Source organism: Bufo bufo, chromosome 1, assembly GCF_905171765.1.
Source record: "Bufo bufo chromosome 1, aBufBuf1.1, whole genome shotgun sequence".
NCBI classification, from domain to species: Eukaryota; Metazoa; Chordata; class Amphibia; order Anura; family Bufonidae; genus Bufo; species Bufo bufo.
Genome location: NC_053389.1, coordinates 826,517,573 through 826,540,678, shown reverse-complemented (window position 1 = coordinate 826,540,678; position 23,106 = coordinate 826,517,573). Strand labels below are relative to the sequence as shown.

The 23,106-nt window shown below is 45.6% G+C and overlaps 1 protein-coding gene across 1 annotated transcript in view; it reads left to right on the top strand.

Moving 5' to 3' along the window:
- The window catches only part of LOC120989776, a 69,589-nt gene that overhangs the window by 35,296 nt on the left and 11,187 nt on the right, over positions 1 to 23,106 (top strand). The window contains exons 4-5 of the mRNA XM_040418098.1: positions 1,985 to 2,275; positions 22,342 to 22,644. Coding sequence (XP_040274032.1) covers positions 1,985 to 2,275; positions 22,342 to 22,644 — 594 coding nt within the window. The remainder of the gene's footprint in view (positions 1 to 1,984; positions 2,276 to 22,341; positions 22,645 to 23,106) is intronic.

Here is a 23,106-nt window from a genome sequence, read left to right as displayed (position 1 = left end):
GGACTGGATTGTGTGGACAAGTTGGTTCTGCGGGACGTACACAGAGCAAGATCTATTGCCGGTGTTACCAGAGACATTTACTTCACTCCCTTTCTTCCTGCATAGAGGCGCTCACGGCCATCATAGGGACGTGGTTCCAAAGAAACTTTGACTGTTGTTTCAGTAAGCTGGTGATCAGTTCTCAGGACCTTACGTGGCTAGCAGCGATGTGGACTGGGTATGACGTGTCTGGATCAGTGTCGGCCACAGAGCGTGTTTTCTCTGTGCCCGTCGAACCTTGCATGGACATCTCTTATGCCATCCACGCAGAGGACTTCAAGACTTTATGGAAGGATATTCATAAATCAAAGGACGACGTCACATTGGAGGAAGTGAACAATTTATTCCAATGTCTTTACTCACATTTTTTCAGACACTATTAAATCTACTTATCAGCAACCCAGCTCGTCACGGAATGAGCTGGAGTTGGCTTGTTTGCTGGACTGTCCTCCAGTTATCAGCCATAACCCCATACATTTCTTGATCAATATGCATTACCGTCGTGGTCGCCACGACACTGGTCGTCAATCCATTTTATTTTATGTGTGTTAATGTCCTGTTTGTTCAATAATGTCTTGTGATTTGGTAGCTAAAAGCAGGAGTGGGTACAAAACACAGAAGACATGAAAATATTGCTTTGTATCCACTCCTGTTTATTTTGGCTTTAGCAATACTGATGGATTATTGAGCAAATGCTGACCGAGGGAAGGCGGATTCTCCACAGGATCCGTTTTTTGGGGATTATCGTTTTGACGAATCAGAGGAAGGGCAAAATAATCAGTGATGTCAACACAAACTTATTGCTGACTCCCTCTCCACTCTGCCGGGGGGGCTCTACTTGTATAAGTGTTTAATAGAAAAAGTTCTGTAGACATCTATGTGGAATCAGCTGACGATGGTGTAAAAGGAGTGCGCTTCTTGGTACTAACATTGGCCTGTAAGGCTGAGTTCATACTTGAGTTATTTGGTCAGTTTTGGCCCCGTGACTGCCCAAATAAGTGAAGTGTGCAGTAATTCTAAGAGCGACTCCTGTCACCTGCATGTAATACTGACTCACAGTTTTATTTCACTACCACAGCAGACTCCGTATTACTGCAAGGCACAGTGTTCTACACCACTATAAAGGTTCTCTGCAGCCGGGAAATAGAAGTTTTTTTAACTAAATTCACCCCAAATATATTCGGACCCCAAATATATTCGGCAAACAGGCTAAACAAATTTTTCAAAAAATTTCTCATCTCTAATTATCATCACCCCCTGTCCCCAGTGAAGCTCACAATCTACTTTCCCTATTAGTACTGTATCTCTTTGGAGTGTGGTAGAAAACCCATACAAACACGGGGAGAACATACAAACTCAATGCAGATGTTGTTCTTGGTCAGATTTAAACCTAGGACCCCAGCGCTACAAGGCACCAGTGCTAATCACTGAGTCACGCATGTGTGTGTATATGCTATATGTATGTGTGTGTATGCTGTGTATGTGCTCTATGTTGTATTTGTGAGTATATACTGTATATATGTGGACACCAGGAGATTGACTCATTCCTTTCCATAGGGACAAGCTGAGGGCAAACCCCAGAAATTTGCAGCAACGTCTGAATGTGGGTTTTGTCATGGAACTTTTCCCAAATTTTGCAACAGATTCTACACTTTGCTTTGGAAAGTTTAAAATCTAAGGCCAGACCTTAAGAAAAATTCTGCGAAATATACATTTTCTCTGGATTTTCTGACATTGACATTGGAAATCTACAACACTGGCAGTGGGGGTGCAGCGTGGGTGCAGTGGAGGGGTAGAGTTTACTTTACCCCTGGCTAAACCAGTACGAACAAAATAAATAAATAAAACAATAAAAATTCCTACGGGGAAATATAGTATAAAACATGAAAAACATCCCATACATCTAATGATCCTGTCTTTCTTCATTTCTTCCCTCTCTGTACAGACAGGGTAAACTTTATAAGCTGGCACCGATTAGATCTTATTAGAAAGATAACAGATGTAGATCCAGTTCTACGTGATCTCCGAGACCATGATCTACTGACTGAGGAACAGTACAATGATGTGATGGAAAAGAAAACATCCCGGGAGAAGATGGAAGCTCTGTGTGATATCATCAGTCACTGGGAGGACACTGGGAAGTATACGGCATATACACTTCTCAGGAAATACAGTAAAGAATTAATCAAACACTTGGAAGATGAAATGAAGAGAAGATCTGGGTTATATTACGTAGGTGAGTCTATGAAATTTTGTGACACTTTACATCTGGTTGTCTTTAGATATAAACAAGCGACTGATGAATTCTCAGCAATATCTCTAAAGCAAGAAAAGGGAGAATCATTCAGGGGCAATGCTTATTTATCAAATTCTCAATCCACTCCTCCTCCCCACTGTGCCAAAGACAAACTGTGATTGGATATTAATTTTAAATTGTGCCTGGAAATTCATGTTTAAAGGGCATCTGTCAGCAGATTTGTACCTATGACACTGGCAGACCTGTTGATATGTCCCCACATTGCTGAGAAAAGTGATGTTTTAACATGTGCAGATGAACCTCTAGGAGCAACAGGGGCGTTACCATTACACCTAGAGGCTCTGATCTCTCTGCTATTGCTGCGCCCTCTGCACTTTAATTGACAGGACTAGGCACCAAGGGCGTAGCTATAAGAGAAACATAGAAACATAGAATGTGTCGGCAGATAAGAACCATTTGGCCCATCTAGTCTGCCCAATATATCTGAATCCTATGAATAGTCCCTGGCCCTATCTTATATGAAGGATGGCCTTATGCCTATCCCATGCATGCTTAAACTCCTTCACTGTATTTGCAGCTACCACTTCTGCAGGAAGGCTATTCCATGCATCCACTACTCTCTCAGTAAAGTAATACTTCCTTATATTACTTTTAAACCTTTGCCCCTCTAATTTAAAACTGTGTCCTCTTGTGGTAGTTTTTCTTCTTTTAAATATGCTCTCCTCCTTTACCGAGTTGATTCCCTTTATGTATTTAGCAGTTTCTATCATATCCCCTCTGTCTCGTCTTTCTTCCAAGCTATACATATTAAGGTCCTTTAACCTTTCCTGGTAAGTTTTATCCTGCAATCCATGTACTAGTTTAGTAGCTCTTCTCTGAACTCTCTCTAGAGTATCTATATCCTTCTGGAGATATGGCCTCCAGTACTGCGCACAATACTCCAAGTGAGGTCTCACCAGTGTTCTGTACAGCGGCATAAGCACTTCACTCTTTCTACTGCTTATACCTCTCCCTATACATCCAAGCATTCTGCTGGCATTTCATGCTGCTCTATTACATTGTCTTCCCACCTTTAAGTCTTCTGAAATGATTACTCCTAAATCCCTTTCCTCAGAAGATACTGAGGTCAGGACTGTGTCAAATATTCTATATTCTGCCCTTGGGTTTTTACGCCCCAGGTGCATTATCTTGCACTTATCCACATTAAATTTCAGTTGCCAGAGTTCTGACCATTCTTCTAGTTTTCCTAAATCCTTTTCCATTTGGCGTTTCCCTCCAGGAACATCAACCCTGTTACATATCTTTGTGTCATCAGCAAAAAAGACAAACCTTACCATCGAGGCCTTTTGCAATATCACTTATGAAGATATTAAACAAAATTGGTCCCAGTACAGATCCCTGTGGAACCCCACTGGTAACATGACCTTGTTTTGAATGTTCTCCATTGATTACAACCCTCTGTTGTCTGTCACTCAGCCACTGCCTAATCCACTCAACAATATGGGAGTCCATGCTCAATGACTTCAGTTTATTGATAAGTCTTCTATGTGGGACAGTGTCAAAAGCCTTACTAAAATCTAGATAAGCGATGTCTACTGCACCTCCACCGTCTATTATTTTAGTCACCCAGTCAAAAAAATCTATAAGATTTGTTTGACATGATCTCCCTGAAGTAAACCCATGTTGTTTTTCATCTTGCAATCCATGGGATTTTAGATGTTCCACAATCCTATCCTTTAATAGGGTTTCCATTAATTTGACTACTATTGATGTCAGACTCACTGGTCTATAGTTGCTCGATTCCTCCCTACTAGTGTTGAGCGAACAGTTCGAGCATAGTTCGGGTCCGTACCGAATTTTGGGGTGTTCGTGACACGGACCCGAACCCGAACTTTTTCGTAAAAGTTCGGGTTCGGGTTCGTCGTTCGGCATGTATTTTGGCGCATTTTGAAAGGCTGCAAAGCAGCCAATCAACATGCATCATACTACTTGCCCTAAGATGCCATCGCAGCCATGCCTACTATTGGCAAGGCTGTGATTGGCCAAGTGCAGCATGTGACTCAGCCTCTTATAAGCTTGTGCGCACGTCGGGATGTGCTCACTCCCGATGTGAATAGAACAGGGTTAGACGCAGCTGATGCTAGGGCGAGAATAGGCAGGGATAATTGAATAACTGGAAGCAAATTTCTCTCCTCCACCTGTGATTCATCTGAACAACTGCAGCTGAGCTGCTTTTTTGATAGGGATTGGCTATTTTTAGAGTGGCCAGAGTGATTTTTCCATCCACATGTACCTGGGCTGACCGCCGGCCGCCATTTTGCGACTTGTAGTGCTGCAGCAGAAGCTGCCACAGTGTGCATTCCAAAGCTCCAAACAAGTCAGACATCTACACCTGGGATTCAGACCAATAGCGATTTAGCAGCACAGTCCAAGGCTATTTTTTTTAAAGGTTGTGCAGACCATTTTGTGGCACATGTTACTGGGCTGATAGGCGGCGGCCATCTTGGGACTAGTGCTGCAGCACAATCTCTCCCAACGTCCATTAATCACTTGTAATAGTGGTCTGTGCCACAGAAATCCTACATCAGGGACTTGGGTGTGCTTGTGTCACCCCTACTAATACCAGTCCACCTGTAATCCATACAGTGAAAAGCCATAAAGTATTCCAGTGAGGGAATTTTTTTTTTATTTAAAAAAGGCCAAGTTAGTTTATCTGGCGTTCAATATACTAGATACAGTTAGGCCTGCGTTTCATACATCTGGAATTAGCAAACTAATGTGCTGGGGTTGGGAAAACATATATGTACCCATACTAGAATCTGTCAAAGAAAGCGGTACTCACATATAACAGTCATTCCATCTGTAATCCATACAGTCAAAAGACTGAAAGTATTCCAGTGAGGGGATTTTTTTTATTTAAAAAAGGCCAAGTTAGTTTATCTGGCGTTCAATATACTAGATACAGTTAGGCCTGCGTTTCATACATCTGGAATTAGCAAACTAATGTGCTGGGGTTGGGAAAACATATATGTACCCATACTAGAATCTGTCAAAGAAAGCGGTACTCACATATAACAGTCATTCCATCTGTAATCCATACAGTCAAAAGACTGAAAGTATTCCAGTGAGGGAATTTTTTTTATTTAAAAAAGGCCAAGTTAGTTTATCTGGCGTTCAATATACTAGATACAGTTAGGCCTGCGTTTCATACATCTGGAATTAGCAAACTAATGTGCTGGGGTTGGGAAAACATATATGTACCCATACTAGAATCTGTCACGTTCACCACATGGTCTTCCACCCAGTCTTCTGCGGAAAGCGCACAGGTGGCACCTGAAAACCAAGCCCTTCAGTCTGTCACATCACCCCCAAGCATATGAGGGAAACGGTCTGAGCCACAAGTTATGCAGCAGTCTCTTCTTCTGTTTGAAGACTCTGCTTCCAGGGTTTCCCAGGGGCGTCCACCTAGCCCTTCCCCAGTGGAGGAAGACATACCATGCACTGACGCACAACCACTTATGTCTCCAGATGAAGAGGACATGGGAATACCACCACAGCAGAGTCACCGACTCTCTGATGATGACGAAACACAGGTGCCCACTGCCGCGTCTTTTTGCAGTGTGCAGACTGAACAGGAGGAGGTCAGGGAGGGAGACTGGGTGGAAGACGATGCAGAGGACGATGAGGTCTTAGACCCCACATGGACTGAAGGTCGTGGCGATGACTTTCACAGTTCAGAGGAAGAGGTAGTGGTGAGACCGAGACAACAGCGAAGCCAAAGAGGGAGCAGGGGGCCAAAGCAGACGAGCCGCCGCCCCCAGAGTTCGCCTGCTACTGGACATCGCCAACAGGGACCCAGCCCCACAAAGGCAGCTTCAAAGAGTTCCCTGGCATGGCACTTCTTTAAACAATGTCCTACCGACAAGACCCGAGTGACTTGCACGCTCTGCCATCAGAGCCTGAGGCGAGGCATTAACGTTCTGAACCTCAGCACAACCTGCATGACCAGGCATCTACATGCAAAGCATGAACTGCAGTGGGGTACACACCTTAAAAACCAGGCACTCGCTGAGGCTCCCCCTGCTCCCTCTACCGCTGCTGCCTCGGCTTCCGCCTCGAGAGGAATGTTGCCACCTGCCGAGCAGCAAACAGAGGATGTGCCACCGACACCACCACCACCGCCACCGTCAACTAGCGTCTCCACTATATCACACAGCAGCGTTCAGCTCTCAATATCTCAAACCTTAGAGAGGAAGCGCAAATTCCCCCCGAGTCACCCTCGAGCCCTTGGCCTGAACGCCAGCATTTCTAAACTGCTGGCCTTTGAAATGCTGTCATTCCGGCTGGTGGACACAGACAGCTTCAAACAGCTGATGGCCATGGCTGTCCCGCAGTATGTGGTTCCCAGCCGCCACTACTTCTCCAAGACAGCCGTGCCTTCCCTGCACATGCAAGTGTCCGATAAAATCAAGTGTGCACTGCGCAACGCCATTTGTGGCAAGGTCCACCTAACCACAGATACGTGGACCAGTAAGCACGGCCAGGGACGCTATATCTCACTAACTGCACACTGGATGAATGTAGTGGCGGCTGGGCCCCCGGCGGACAGTTCCTTGGCGCACGTCCTTCCGCCCCCTAGGATCGCAGGGCATCATTCTCTGCCTCCTGTAGCCTCCTCCTCCTACTCGGCTTCCTCCTCCACTGCTTCCACCAGCTCATCCGGTCAGCCACACACCTTCACCACCAACTTCAGCACAGCCCGGGGTAAACGTCAGCAGGCCATTCTGAAACTCATATGTTTGGGGGACAGGCCCCACAGCGCAAAGGAGTTGTGGCGGGGTATTGAACAACAGACCGACGAGTGGTTTCTGCCGGTGGGCCTCAAGCCAGGCCTGGTGGTATGCGATAATGGGCGAAATCTCGTGGCAGCTCTGGGACTAGCCGGTTTGACGCACATCCCTTGCCTGGCGCATGTGCTGAACTTGGTGGTGCAGTGTTTCATTCACCACTACCCCAACATGTCAGAGCTGCTGCATAAAGTGCGGGCCGTCTGTGCGCGCTTCCGCCGTTCACATCCTGCCGCTGCTCGCCTGTCTGCGCTACAGCGGAACTTCGGCCTTCCCGCTCACCGCCTCATATGCGACGTGCCCACCCGGTGGAACTCCACCTTGCACATGCTGGAGAGACTGTGCGAGCAGCAGCAGGCCATAGTGGAGTTTCAGCTGCAGCACGCTCGCGTCAGTCGTACTGCCGAACAGCACCACTTCACCACCAATGATTGGGCCTCCATGCGAGACCTGTGTGCCCTGCTGCGCTGTTTCGAGTACTCCACCAACATGTCCAGTGGCGATGACACTGTTATCAGCGTTACAATACCACTTCTATGTCTCCTTGAGAAAACACTTAGGGCAATGATGTTAGAGGAGGTGGCCCAGGTGGAGGAGGAGGAGGAGGATGAGGGCTCATTTCTAACACTTTCGGGCCAGTCTGTTCGAAGTGGCTCAGAGGGAGGTTTGTTTAAGCAGCAGAGGACAGGTTCACAAGTCGCCAGCCAAGGCACTGTACTGGAGGACGAGGAGGATGAGGAGGAGGAGGTGGAGGGGGACGAGGATGACGCAAGTTCACAGCGGGGTGGCAGCCCAGGCCCATCACTGGTGCGTGGCTGGGGGGATACGGTGGACGATGACGATACGCCTCCCACAGAGGACAGCTTGTCCTTACCCATGGGTAGCCTGGCCCACATGAGCGAATATATGCTCCAATGCCTGCGCAACGACAGCAGAGTTGCCCACGTTTTAACGTGTGCAGACTACTGGGTGGCCACCCTGCTGGATCCCCGGTATAAAGACAATGTGCCCACTTTAATTCCTGAACTGGAGCGCGACCGTAAGATGCGCGAGTACAAGCGCACGCTGATAGAGGCGCTCTTGAGAGCATTCCCACATGTCACAGGGGAACAGGTGGAAGGTGAAGGCAGAGGAGTGGCAAGAGGTCGCCAACGCAGCTGTGTCACGGCCAGCTCATCTGAGGGCAGGGTTAGCATGGCAGAAATGTGGAAAAGTTTTGTCTCCACGCCACAGCTATCTGCACCGACACCTAATACGGAACGTGTTAGCAGGAGGCAGCATTTCACTAACATGGTTGAACAGTATGTCTGCACACCCCTCCACATCCTGACGGATGGTTCGGCCCCATTCAACTACTGGGTTTCGAAATTGTCCACGTGGCCAGAGTTAGCATGTTATGCCTTGGAGGTGCTTTCCTGCCCGGCGGCCAGCGTTTTATCTGAACGCGTATTCAGCACGGCAGGGGGCGTCATTACTGACAAGCGCAGCCGCCTGTCCACAGCCAACGTGGACAAGCTGACCTTCATAAAGATGAACCAGGCATGGATCCCACAGGACCTGTCCCTCCCTTGTGCAGAGTAGTCCTTATTAACTGCCTAAAACATGTCTTGTTGTGCTACGGGCCACTTCTTTATTTGATACAAATTTTATGAAACCCACAGTTGAATGAAACTCTTCTCTGTCTGGGCGCCGGGGCCTAACCAGATGAAAGTGGCCGGTTAAACTAACGGGTGACATGAAGCCATAACCTCTGCCATGCTACCTCTGTCTTCTGTCTGGGTGCTGAGGCCTAAGTCAAATAAAGCGGTCTTCTGCTGTGCTGGGGGATATGAAGCTAATCTCTGACCTCTCTCCTCTGTCTGGGTCCAAAGGCCTAAATCACTGAAAGAGGCCTTCTCCTGTGGTGTGTGATATGATGCCAGAATATGTGCTGTGTGGGCCTCTCTCCTCTTCCTGGGTGCAGGGGTCAAATAAACTAAATTGTGGCCTACTCCTGTGGTGGTTGATATGATGCCTGATTCTCTGATGTGGAACCTCTCTCCTCTGTTTGGGTGAAGGGGTCAAAGTAACTAAATGGTGGCTTCTCCTGTGGTGGCTGATATGATGCCAGAATATGTGCTGTGGTGCCTCTCTCCTCTTCCTAGTTGCAGGGGTCAAAGTAACTAAATGGTGGCTTCTCCTGTGGTGGCTGATATGATGCCAGAATATGTGCTGTGGGGCCTCTCTCCTCTTCCTGGGTGCAGGGGTCAAAGTAACTCAATGGTGGCTTCTCCTGTGGTGGCTGATATGATGCCAGAATATGTGCTGTGGTGCCTCTCTCCTCTGTCTGGGTCCAAAGGCCTAAATCACTGAAAGAGGCCTTCTCCTGTGGTGTGTGATATGATGCCTGAATATGTGCTGTGGTGCCTCTCTCCTCTTCCTGGGTGCGGGGGTCAAAGTAACTCAATGGTGGCTTCTCCTGTGGTGGCTGATATGATGCCAGAATATGTGCTGTGGTGCCTCTCTCCTCTTCCTGGGTGCGGAGGTCAAAGTAACTCAATGGTGGCTTCTCCTGTGGTGGCTGATATGATGCCAGAATATGTGCTGTGGGGCCTCTCTCCTCTTCCTGGGTGCAGGGGTCAAAGTAACTCAATGGTGGCTTCTCCTGTGGTGGTTAGTATGATGCCAGAATATGTGCTGTGGGGCCTCTCTCCTCTTCCTGGGTGCAGGGGTCAAAGTAACTCAATGGTGGCTTCTCCTGTGGTGGCTGATATGATGCCAGAATATGTGCTGTGGTGCCTCTCTCCTCTTCCTGGGAGCGGGGGTCAAAGTAACTCAATGGTGGCTTCTCCTGTGGTGGCTGATATGATGCCAGAATATGTGCTGTGGGGCCTCTCTCCTCTTCCTGGGTGCAGGGGTCAAAGTAACTCAATGGTGGCTTCTCCTGTGCTGATTGATATAAAGCTGATGGTTGTGCCATCTGACATGGTTGCCAGGGTCTGATTCAATGGGGGCCTACTCCTGTGGTGGGTGATCTAAATGCCTGATTCTCTGCTGTGAAACCTCTCTCCTCCGTCTGGGTGTAGGGGTCAAAGTCTTTCAAAGTCGCCTTCTCCTGTGCTGATTGATATGAAGCTGATGGTTGTGCCATCTGACATGGTTGCCGGGGTCCCATTAAATTGTGGCCTACTCCTGTGGTGGTTGATATAATGCCTGATTCTCTGATGTGGAACCTCTCTCCTCTGTTTGGGTGAAGGGGTCAAAGTAACTAAATGGTGGCTTCTCCTGTGGTGGCTGATATGATGCCAGAATATGTGCTGTGGTGCCTCTCTCCTCTTCCTGGGTGCAGGGGTCAAAGTAACTAAATGGTGGCTTCTCCTGTGGTGGTTGATATGATGCCTGATTCTCTGCTGTGAAACCTCTCTCCTCCATCTGGGTGTAGGGGTCAAAGTCTTTCAAAGTCGCCTTCTCCGGTGCTGATTGATATAAAGCTGATGGTTGTGCCATCTGACATGGTTGCCAGGGTCTGATTCAATGGGGGCCTACTCCTGTGGTGGGTGATCTAAATGCCTGATTCTCTGCTGTGAAACCTCTCTCCTCCGTCTGGGTGTAGGGGTCAAAGTCTTTCAAAGTCGCCTTCTCCTGTGCTGATTGATATGAAGCTGATGGTTGTGCCATCTGACATGGTTGCCGGGGTCCCATTAAATTGGGGCCTACTCCTGTGGTGGGTGATCTAAATGCCTGATTCTCTGCTTTGAAACCTCTCTCCTCCGTCCGGGTGTAGGGGTCAAAGTCTGTCAAAGTCGCCTTCTCCTGTGCTGATTGATATAAAGCTTATGCTTGTGCCATCTGACATGGTTGCCGGGGTCTGATTCAATGGTGGCCTACTCCTGTGGTGGGTGATCTAAATGCCTGATTCTCTGCTGTGTAACCTCTCTCCTCCGTCTGGGTGTAGGGGTCAAAGTAACTAAATGGTGGCCTACTCCTGTGGTGGGTGATATGATGCCTGGTTCTCTGCTGTGGGACCTCTCTCTTTTGTCTGGGTGCTGTGGTCAAAATAATAGTAAGTGACCTTCTCCATTGGTGGGTGACTTGAAGCCTGATTCTGTGCTATGGGACCTCACTCCAATTAATATTGTTTAATTTTTATTTATTTTATGTTAACTCATCATTTCCCTATCTACATTTGTTTGCAGGGGATTTAACTACATTTTGCTGCCTTTTGCAGCCCTCTAGCCCTTTCCGGGTGTGTTTTACAGCCTTTTTAGTGCCCAAAAGTTCGGGTCCCCATTGACTTCTATGGGGTTCGGGTTCGGGATGAAGTTCGGGTCGAGTTCGGATCCCGAACCCGAACATTTTTCGAAAGTTCGGCCGAACTCGTCGAACCCGAACATCCAGGTGTTCGCTCAACTCTACTCCCTACTACCTTTCTTGTGGATGGGCACGACATTAGCCAATTTCCAATCTTCCGGGACGACTCCTGTTACTAATGATTGGTTAAATAAATCTGTTAACGGTTTTGCCAGCTCACCATTAAGCTCTTTTAATAGCTTTGGGTGTATCTCATCAGGCCCCTGTGACTTATTTGTCTTCACTTTAGACAGCAAACTTAGAACATCTTCCTCTGTAAAGACACATGCATCAAATGATTTATTAGTCATCCTTTCTAGTGGAGGTCCTTCTCCTTCTTTTTCTTTTGTAAAAACTGAACAGAAGTATTCTCTAAGGCAGTCGGCTAGCCCTTTATTCTCTTCTACATACCTTCCGTCTTTTGTTTTTAATTTAGTTATTCCTTGTTTTAATTTCCTTTTTTCATTTATATATCTGAAGAATGTCTTATCCCCTGCAGAGGCAGCAGTTCCTACCGGGCCCTGGAGTCTAAAGGGGCCCAAAAACCCTTGTGCCACATAAGAAGTCTCCGGTATTATAGAAAGTGCATGCTGGTCAATTTACACCTCTGGCTGAAGGGAAGGGGTTAGGTCAAGAATTTGACATGCGGGGGTGCAGTTTCATTTTTTTTCTCAGGCAGCACAGAGGCAATGTGCTTACCTGCCCCTGGCCACACAGCACTGAGGGAAGGGAGGCCCAAGCTGAACTCTTGCACCAGGGCCCATGAGCTTTTAGCTAAGCCCCTGCTAGACAGTGTAGTTGTGATCACACCTGGTCCTGTCAAATAAAGTGCAGAGGGTGTGGCAGTTGCAGAGAGAGCTAAGCCTCTAGGAGTAACAGCAACACCTCCTTTGCTCCTAGAGGTTCATTTGCATATAATTAAAATGCATTTTTCTCAGAAATGGGCCTGGAAGGACGAGGAGCAAGAGGAATGCTGTGACTGACTCCAAGTTATGGTGTCAAAGTTATAAATCACTTCCACATCATCATGCTGTGACTGAGAGAAGGAGTGAGCCATCTAATTCACAATCTCGTCTTTGTCCCCAATAACAATGTTGCACCTTTTGGAAGCCAGGGAGGTGCCTACTACTACTACAACTCTACTACTACTACTACTACTACTACTACTACTACTACTACTACTACTACTATTAGCCAGATGGTTGTAGCTGCTATGTACTTCTGCTACCCACATTCTGACACGAGAGGATAAGTCCTAGGTCTTTCATTTTGCACTCTTTTGCTTATTTTATTATGAGGCCTATAAAAGAAAAGTAATGGGTTTCCTATAAATGAGAAGTCATGGGTTTGGTAGACACAGATTATTGAACAGTACTAGTGCAGCACGCCAGACCTGCAGGGTATAGCGACAGTGAGGTCACGGTATGGGCAATCGAGGGTTACTCACTTTTCTGAGGAGAACCCTGGGCAGGCATGCAACAGTGAAAGGAGAGGCAGACACTAGTTCCTCTGGGGCACACTCTGTAGATAGGGACCAGGCCTGATGGTGTGTGAGGTGCCCTGGATGTTGTAGGTGTTTTGAGTGCCTTAGGTAAGGTCCCTTTAAGATTCGTGACGCCAGTGCCTGTAACGGTGGCACACCGGTTTGTAGGAGGATTAAATGAGTACACAGTTGGTAAACCAAACGTTGCTTTACTTGGTGGAAAAACAGTCCAACTTTTTACAGACAGTTACAGTTGATAATGATGATGCAGTCCCTTGAACAATACTCCACAAGCAGGTTCTCTTTACAATAATGGCAGGTATTAATCATGCAAGATACTTGGAGGGCAAACAGTTAATGCTTTGCAGTGCAATGCTGCTCTATCCCCTTCAGCTATTCTAGCTGGCTGGATCCCAAGGCCCGGATGCCTAATTGCTTGCTTTAATCCTTGGTATATAAATCCTTCCTCCAGTATTGACCCTTGCTCTTTACTTTATAGTACTTCTGCCCATCAAGTTACTTATCTGAACTTGGATTATCCTTGCTTGGTAGGGAAACTGCAGGTTTCTCCCAGGAGGTACATTCCTACTACTGGGGTAATCTTCTGAGCTAATTGAGGCTCACTTGATCTACAGGCAGGCTAGAGTTCCTCACTAGCCTCCTGGTTGTAGCTAGCAGCCAGGGCTATCAAGCTGCATGTCAGGAGGAGGTCCTTAGCATATCTCTGGCTGGTGCCTTCTCACTTCTGTCTCCACAGACTCCTGACTATGAACTAACTCCTCCCTGTCTGGGCCTGGACATTTATACTAGGGGCTCCCTATCTCCCTCTAGTGTCTAGGATGCCTAACTACACCCTAATAGGCCTGCTATACATAATACAGGGGAAACATTGCATGTAAAAACACATTAGAAAATACATTAAATGCATAATAAAATATAATATTTCTGTCCCTTGTGAGTAGAAGTAACACGCACACCAATTGACCCTTGTGTAGTGCCCACGCCTATCTAGTGGGACACTACACTAGCAAAATTGCAAGTGTGTTTTCTGTAATTTAAAAGACACAGGAGTAATTAAACATCCATTCATTTCTACAATTACAATGCAAACTGGTATTGACTATTTACTTTTGGAATAATGCAATGTTTGTGGTGAAATTTCTTTGAACTATGTGTGTTTAATATTTCCACAGCCATGGATATATCCTACCGGATTCCAAAAAAGTTGGGACACTATACAAATCGTGAATCAAAACTGAATGCAATGATGTGGAGGTGCCAACTTCTAATATTTTATTCAGAATAGAACATAAATCACGGAACAAAAGTTTAAACTGAGAAAATGTACCATTTTAAGGGAAAAATATGTTGAATCAGAATTTCATGGTGTCAACAAATCCCAAAAGAGTTGGGACAAGGCCATTTTCACCACCGTGTGGCATCTCCCCTTCTTCTTATAACACTCAACAGACGTCTGGGGACCGAGGAGACCAGTTTCTCAATTTTAGAAATAGGAATGCTCTCCCATTCTTGTCTAATACAGGCCTCTAACTGTTCAATTGTCTTGGGCCTTCTTTGTTGCACCTTCCTCTTTATGATGCGCCAAATGTTCTCTATAGGTGAAAGATCTGGACTGCAGACCGGCCATTTCAGTAGCCGGATCCTTCTCCTACGCAGCCATGATGTTGTGATTGATGCAGAATGTGGTCTGGCATTATCTTGTTGAAAAATGCAGGGTCTTCCCTGAAAGAGATGACGTCTGGATGGGAGCATATGTTGTTCTAGAACCTGAATATATTTTTCTGCATTGATTGTGCCTTTCCAGACATGCAAGCTGCCCATGCCACACGCACTCATGCAACCCCATACCATCAGAGATGCAGGCTTCTGAACTGAGCGTTGATAACAACTTGGGTTGTCCTTGTCCTCTTTGGTCCGGATGACATGGCGTCCCAGATTTCCAAAAAGAACTTCGAATTGTGACTCGTCTGACCACAGAACAGTCTTCCATTTTGCCACACTCCATTTTAAATGATCCCTGGCCCAGTGAAAACGCCTGAGCTTGTGGATCTTGCTTAGAAATGGCTTCTTCTTTGCACTGTAGAGTTTCAGCTGGCAACGGCGGATGGCACGGTGGATTGTGTTCACTGACAATGGTTTCTGGAAGTATTCCTGAGCCCATTCTGTGATTTCCTTTACAGTAGCATTCCTGTTTGTGGTGCAGTGTCGTTTAAGGGCCCGGAGATCACGGGCATCCAGTATGGTTTTACGGCCTTGACCCTTACGCACAGAGATTGTTCCAGATTCTCTGAATCTTCGGATGATGTTATGCACAGTTGATGATGATAGATGCAAAGTCTTTGCAATTTTTCGCTGGGTAACACCTTTCTGATATTGCTCCACTATCTTTCTGCGCAACATTGTGGGAATTGGTGATCCTCTACCCATCTTGGCTTCTGAGAGACACTGCCACTCTAAGAAAGCTCTTTTTATACCCAATCATGTTGCCAATTGACCTAATTAGTGTTAATTGGTCTTCCAGCTCTTCGTTATGCTCAAATTTTCTTTTTCCAGCCTCTTATTGCTACTTGTCCCAACTTTTTTGGGATTTGTTGACACCGTTAAAATTGGAATCAACGTATTTTTCCTTTAAAATGATACATTTACTCGGATTAAACGTTTGATCTGTCATCTACGTTCTATTACAAATAAAATATTGACATTTGCCATCTCCACATCATTGCATTCAGTTTTTATTCACAATTAGTTTAGTGTCCCAACTTTTTTGGAATCCGGTTTGTATAATTCCAGTGTTAGATCCTGACTTCTGAATCCCACTTAAATGCTGTACTGATGGCCCGCAGAACCCTCTACTTGAGAGACTCAGGAGAGTCAAAATGTTGCTGCATTTGGCGCTATGTTATACAAAATAAATCATCACTACATCATTGAAGAGTGCTCTAGGCTATCAATATTGCATATAAAACATGGAGAACATCCCCAGACATGTAATGATCTTGTATCCTTCTCCTTCAATTCTATCCTACACTACAGGCTGTGGAAACTTTATAGACATTCACCAATCAGCTCTTATTAAAAGGATATCGGATGTAGATCCAGTTCTACATGATCTTCAGAACCAAGGTCTACTGACTCAAGAACAGTACAATGATCTGCTGGAAAAGAGAACATCAGAGGAGAAGATGACAGATCTGTGTGATATTTTCAGATATTGGAGGGACACTGGAAAGTATGCTGCTTTCAAAGTTTTCAAAAAACACAACAGAGCACTTATGAAAGACCTGGAAGCAGAGGAAAATATGATGAGAATTAATCTGTTAAATATCAGGAGTAAGTCGAGAACATTATGTGACATTTTATATCTGATTGTCTTTAGATATAACCAAGGGGTAATGATCTCTCTGTATGATCTGCAAAGGAAAAAACTTTTCTTACCCATATAGATTCTTTGTTTCTATACAGAAAATTCCTTTTTACACAGAAGGCCAGAAAATAAGACTTTGGGTGCTGGTTAGTGTTGGTCGAGCACCAAAGTGCTCGGGTGCTCTGGCCGAACACTTCGGGATGTTCGAGGATAATGGAAGTCAATGGGAGAAACCGAGCATTAAAACAGGCACCCCCTGCTCTGAAGAGGGAAGGGTGCCTGGTTCATAGAAAAAGGTCAGAAATTGATGGAAACACCACTGAAATGGTTCTGGAACAGCATGGGGAGGATGTCTGGATGCATCTTGGACTCCCAGGTCGCTGCTTAGAATGCACAAAACCAAATAATACACACAAAACCAAAGATAAAATTGATTTTAGAGGAAAAATTGTTTGGAAACATTCTTTCCTATATACAGTTGCAAGAAAAAGTATGTGAACCCATTGGAATGATATGGATTTCTGCACAAATTGGTCATAAAATGTGATCTGATCTTCATCTAAGTCACAACAATAGACAATCACAGTCTGCTTAAACTAATAATACGCAAAGAATTAAATGTTACCATGTTTTTATTGAACACACCATGTAAACATTCACAGTGCAGGTGGAAAAAGTATGACATCTCCAAGAGCTAATTGGAGTGAGGTGTCAGCCAACTGGAGTTCAATCAATGAGATGAGATTGGATGTGTTTGTTACAGCTGCCCTGCCCTATAAAAAACACACACCAGTTCTGGGTTTGCTTTTCACAAGAAGCATTGCCTGATGTGAATGATGCCTCGCACAAAAGAGCTCTCAGAAGACCTACGATTAAGAATTGTTGACTTGTATAAAGCTGGAAAGAGTTAGAAAAGTATCTCCAAAAGCCTTGCTGTTCATCAGTCCACGGTAAGACAAATTGTCTATAAATGGAGAAAGTTCAGCACTGCTGCTACTCTCCCTAGGAGTGGCCGTCCTGTAAAGATGACTGCAAGAGCATAGCGCAGACTGCTCAATGAGGTGAAGAAGAATCCTAGAGTGTCAGCTAAAGACTTACAAAAGTCTCTGGCATATGCTAACCTCCCTGTTAGCGAATCTACAATACGTAAAACACTAAACAAAAATGGATTTCATGGGAGGATACCACAGAGGAAAAAAACATTGCTGCACGTTTACAGTTTGCAGAGTAGCACCTGGATGTTCCACAGCAGTACTGGCAAAATATTCTGTGGACAGATGAAACCAAAGTTGAGTTGTTTGGAAGAAACACACAAGACTATGCGTGGAGAAAAAGAGGCACAGCACACCAACATCAAAACCTCATCCCAACTGTGAAGTATGGTGGTGGGGGCATCATGGTTTGGGGCTGCTTTGCTGCATCAGGGCCTGGATGGATTGCTATCATCGAAGGAAAAATGAATTCCCAAGTTTATCAAGACATTTTGCAGGAGAACTTAAGGCCATCTGTCCACCAGCTGAAGCTCAACAGAAGATGAGTGTTGCAACAGGACAACAACCCAAAGCTTAGAAGTAAATCAACAACAGATTGGCTTAAACAGAAGAAAATACACCTTCTGGAGTGGCCCAGTCAGAGTCCTGACCTCAACCCGTTTGAGATGCTGTGGCATGACCTCAAGAAAGCGATTCACACCAGACATCCCAAGAATATTGCTGAACTGAAACAGTTCTGTAAAGAGGAATGGTCAAGAATTAGTCCTGATCGTTGGGCACGTCTGATCTGCAACTACAGGAAACGTTTGGTTGAAGTTATTGCTGCCAAAGGAGGTTCAACCAGTTATTAAATCCAAGGGTTCACATACTTTTTCCACCTGCACTGTGAATGTTTACATGGTGTGTTCAATAAAAAGATGGTAACATTTATTTATTTGTGTGTTATTAGTTTAAGCAGACTGTGATTGTCTATTGTATTGACTTAGATGAAGATCAGATCACATTTTATGACCAATTTGTGCAGAAATCCATATCATTCCAAAGGGTTCACATACTTTTTCTTGCAACTGTATTTACTTGTATATAAAGTGCAAGTGCTGCCACAAATTACAAGGAAGAGGCACTCCGATACAACCTGTATATCACTTAAAGGAGTGCCTCATTCACATTGTGGTACAATTGTTCATGTAGTGGGACTCCGACACTCATAAAGCCTGTGCACTAAATGAAAGGGCTGCCAAAAATTACAAGGAACCGGCACTCCAATACACCCTTTGTTACACATAAAGGAGGGCATCATACACACCCTTGAAAAATTATGATTGATGGCCTGCTGGTGACCCTCTAAAACATTTGGATTAAGGCGGCCTGCTGGTGACCCTCTAAAACATTTGGATCAAGGCGGCCTGCTGGTGACCCTCTAAAATATTTGGATCAAGGGCCTGCTGATCTAACCATCTAAAATATTAGTGGTGAGGGCCTGCTGGTGAGCTGACCATGTAAAAGATTGTAGGTGAGGGCCTGCTGGTGAGCTGACCCTCTAAAAAATTATATGCGAGGGCCAGTTGGTGAGCTGACCCTGTAAAATATTATATGTGAGGGCCTGCTGATGAGCTGACCGTGTAAAAGATTGTAGGTGAGGGCCTGCAGGTGAGCTGACCCTCCAAAAAATTATATGTGAGGGCCTTCAGGTGAGCTGACCCTGTAAAAGATTTTAGGTGCGGGCCTGCTGGTGAGCTGACCCTATAAAACATTATATGCGAAGACCTGCAGGTGAGATGATCCTGTAAAACATTGTAGGTGAGGGCCTGCTGTTGAGCTGACCCTCTAAAAAATTGTATGCGAGGGCCTGCAGCTGAGCTAACCATGTAAAACATTATATGCGAAGGGCATATATGCTAGGGCTTTATATGCTACGAATAAGCATGTTTATATGATGAAGAGGAGGAGGAAGAGACTGAGAAAAGGAAGATTTAACCATATACCCTTATTTGTGGTGGAAGGGTGCATGGGAATACAGTGTATTCAGTACATTATAAAGAACACATTTAAAGTGCCTTTATATTCATCCGCTTTCCTTTGGTGGAGTCGAAAAGTCATGGTCAATCCAGGCCTTGTTCAATTTTATAAGAGTCAACCTGTCAGCCTTTTCAGTTGACAGGCGGATATGCTTATCAGTTATAATGCCACCAGCAGCACTAAATACCCGTTCTGACAAAACTCTGGCGGCAGGGCAGGCCAGCATCTCCAAGGCGTAGAGCGCCAGTTCATGCCACGTGTCCAGCTTGGACACCCAATAGTTCTAAGGCACAAAGGGATCACAGAGGACACTGACACGGTCTGCTATGTACTCCTTCACCATCTTCCAAAATTTTTTCCATCTTTGTGACACTAGGCCGCACATCAGGGTAAGGGTGCTGGCAGTGTTTAATGAAACTGTCCCAGGCTTTGGAGAGTGTTGCCCTGCATCTGTCGGAACTGTGGTGTGTTCCCCTTGTCTCCCTTCCTCGGTTGGCCAAGGAACTACGGACTCTGCTGCCAGCGTTTTCAGATGGAAATTTTTGGAGCAATTTTTCAACATGGACCTTCTGGTATTGCACCGTTTTGCTCGTCCTCTACACCAGAGAAATGAGAGATGAGAAATTCTCTTTGTAGCGGGGGTCGAGGAGGGTGAACAACCAGTAATCCTTGTTGTCTAAAATGCGTATAACGCACGGGTCGCGGGAAAGGCAGCCTAACATGAAGTCAGCCATGTGTAATAGAGTACCAACAGACAAGATTTGCTGTTTTCATCAGGAGGATGACTCTCCTCATCCTCATCTGCCCACCCACACAGAACAGAACAGAGCAAATTATGGTAGGTTTTGAGAAACCTCTGAACCACTAAGTTTAAGACGTGGGCTAGGCATGGGATGTGTGTGAGCTTGCCAAGCTCCAAAGCCGCCACCAAGTTACGGCCATTATCAGACACAACAATGCCTGGTTCTAGGTTGAGTGTCGAGAGCCACAGCTCAGTCTGGTCTCTTATCCCCTTCCACAGCTCTGCAGCGGTGTGCTGTTTGTCCCCTAAGCATAGCTTCAGCACGGCCTGTTACCGATTCCCCACTGCAGTGCTACACTACTTCCAGCTAACGACTGATGACTGACTAGTGCTGCACGCAGGTAATTCAGAGGTGGAAGTGGAGGAGGAGAAGTGGGGGTTGGAGCCACTAACATAGGTGCTGGCGGAAACCCTGATCGACATACTGTAGGGCCCGCAATACTTGGCTTCGGTAGCACTTGTGCTATCCCAGAGTACGACTCGCTCCCGGTCTCCACAACATTCACCCAGTGTGCCGTCAGGGAAATGTAGTGTCCCTGGCCAAATGCACTTGTCCATGTGTCTGTGGTTAAGTGGACCTTCCCAGTAACTGCGTTGGTCAGGGCATGTGTGATGTTACAGGACACATGTGGGTGTAAGGCGGGCACGGCACACCTTGAAAAATAGTGGCGGCTGGAGACTGCACAATGCGGGACGGCCGCCAACATCAGGCTGTGGAAGGCCTCAGTGTCCACAAGCCTAAATGGCAACATTTCCAGGGCCAGTAATTTGGAATTTTGCACATTTGCGCTATGGCCTGTGACTGGGTGGCTGGATATTTGCGCTTGTGTTCAAATGCCTGGGGTAAGGACATTTGGACGCTGTGCTGGGACACGGTAGTGGATGTGGTCGCTGATGGTGCTTGCAAAGCTCCAGGTGCAGGGCGGGAGGCATTCCGTCTACGGAAAAAGTACACTGGATGTCACAGATATTTTTTGGATGCGTACACTATATACTGGAGATGTGGCGCAGCTAATGTCACTGTGTGCAGCGGCCTAACTATTTCACACTATTTAACGCAGGATGTACTAAAAATACATATTGCTGCCACACACAATAGTCCTTAAAAAGACTTTTGGGTCTCTGAAAAGTTTTGATGGTAAAAATATTCTTAAATCACTCCCCACACTGTCTGTCCCTTCCTCAGCACAGCTCTCCCTGACTAAGAATGAGCCAAACATGTGTCATCGGGTGCTATATAGCCCCAATGTCGTGTTCCGGCCAGCCAATCAGTGTAATGCCAGCAGCCAACATGGCTATGGCATTACAGTGAGGGCAGTATTTACCTGCACGTTTATTTGCTGCGTAGACTCGAGCATTTCGCGGCCAAATACAGCCATGTGCCGAGCATGCTCGATCATCACTAGTGCTGGTCAAAAGACACAATCATTCATCAGATGATTGGTGGCACCTTTACACGTGGCACTAGAGATGAATGAATCAATTTGTAAGAATTGATTTGTCTCATCAGGTGGGGTTCTGCATCTGTGACCGGGTGTCCCCGATGCTAAGGATGCCTATCCCGAAGCTTAATTGACCGGGTCAGACATCTCAGCAGTAACTGCTTGTGCACCTCTCCACTTTGGGTAGTGGTCCACAAACAGTTGCTGCTCCTGTAGCGGAAGCAGAGCCTCTGCATTTGCGCTGATACTCAGAGCAGTGACAAATGCATAATATTGTCAGGGGTCAACCAAGATGCCTGACCCTGTCAATCAAGCGGCAGGGTGAATGTCCTCAGCTTCAGGGATACCTTGTCACAGATGTAAAACCCTGCTTGGTGAGACAAATCGATTCTTACACATCGGTGCACTCTACTGGGCACTTGTTGGGAACAAGCACTTCTAGTTACTCTCCAATAATGGCCTGATTGGCCGCCTATGGAAAAGAGCCTTTAGAGTCCAATTCCAGTTATCAACAATAGTAATAAAAAGAACCATGTATAGCTAAGATGGGAATAACCCTTCATGTTGTAAATTCTTTACCCCTTTGCCTCTAATTTTGTAATTGCCAATATTTTGGTTCTTTTGTATTTTCCACTTGAAGTTACTTTCTGTCGTTCCGTTTCCACTCATTGGAGATAACTCCTTAACATTAATTATGTAGCAAGGGTTGGACAGTATTATTACAATTATAAATTTGTCTTCTTCAGTAGATAAAGATCACTTTGTGAACAGACACAGATTTTATCTGATTTATAATATAAAGGAAGTGAGCCCAGTTTTAGATGATCTTCGATCCAATCATCTACTGACTGGAGAACAGTATGAAGATCTACAAGCGATGACCACTCCTGAAGAAAAGATGAGACGTCTATGTGATATTCTCTGCCATCAGTCAGACACAATGAAGGATCAGTTCTACAATTCTCTCTGGAGATACAACTACACCGCCATCAGTGATTTAGAAAAAACAGATGAGACATCAAAATCATTATTTGACCACGTGTCACGAGGTAGGATTCATAAACCTATAAATGAGATCAGGAAAATTATTATTTCATTTTGCAGGTTTTATTTGTTTTCCTGTGAGAGAAATAAGCTGCAGACATTTGTCCAAAAATTGACTTAAATGCTAAGTCTAATATCAAATCTATCAGTATTCTTCATAATTTTCTGCCATTTTATCAACTTATTATTCATTTTAAAGCACATCTGTCAGAAGATTTATCCCTGTGACACTGGCTGACCTGTTCCATGTGAATTTGTCAGCTGAAGGCATCTGTGTTGGTCCCATGTTAATATGTGCCCGCATTGCTGAGAAAAATAAAATATTAATATATGCAAATGAGCCTCTTGGAGCAACGGGGGTGTTGTCGTTACACCTAGAGGCTCAGCTCCCTCTCTAACTGCTGCGCCCTCTGTACTTTCATTGACAGGTCCAGGCATAGTAAATGTGATCACATCTGGCCCTGGTA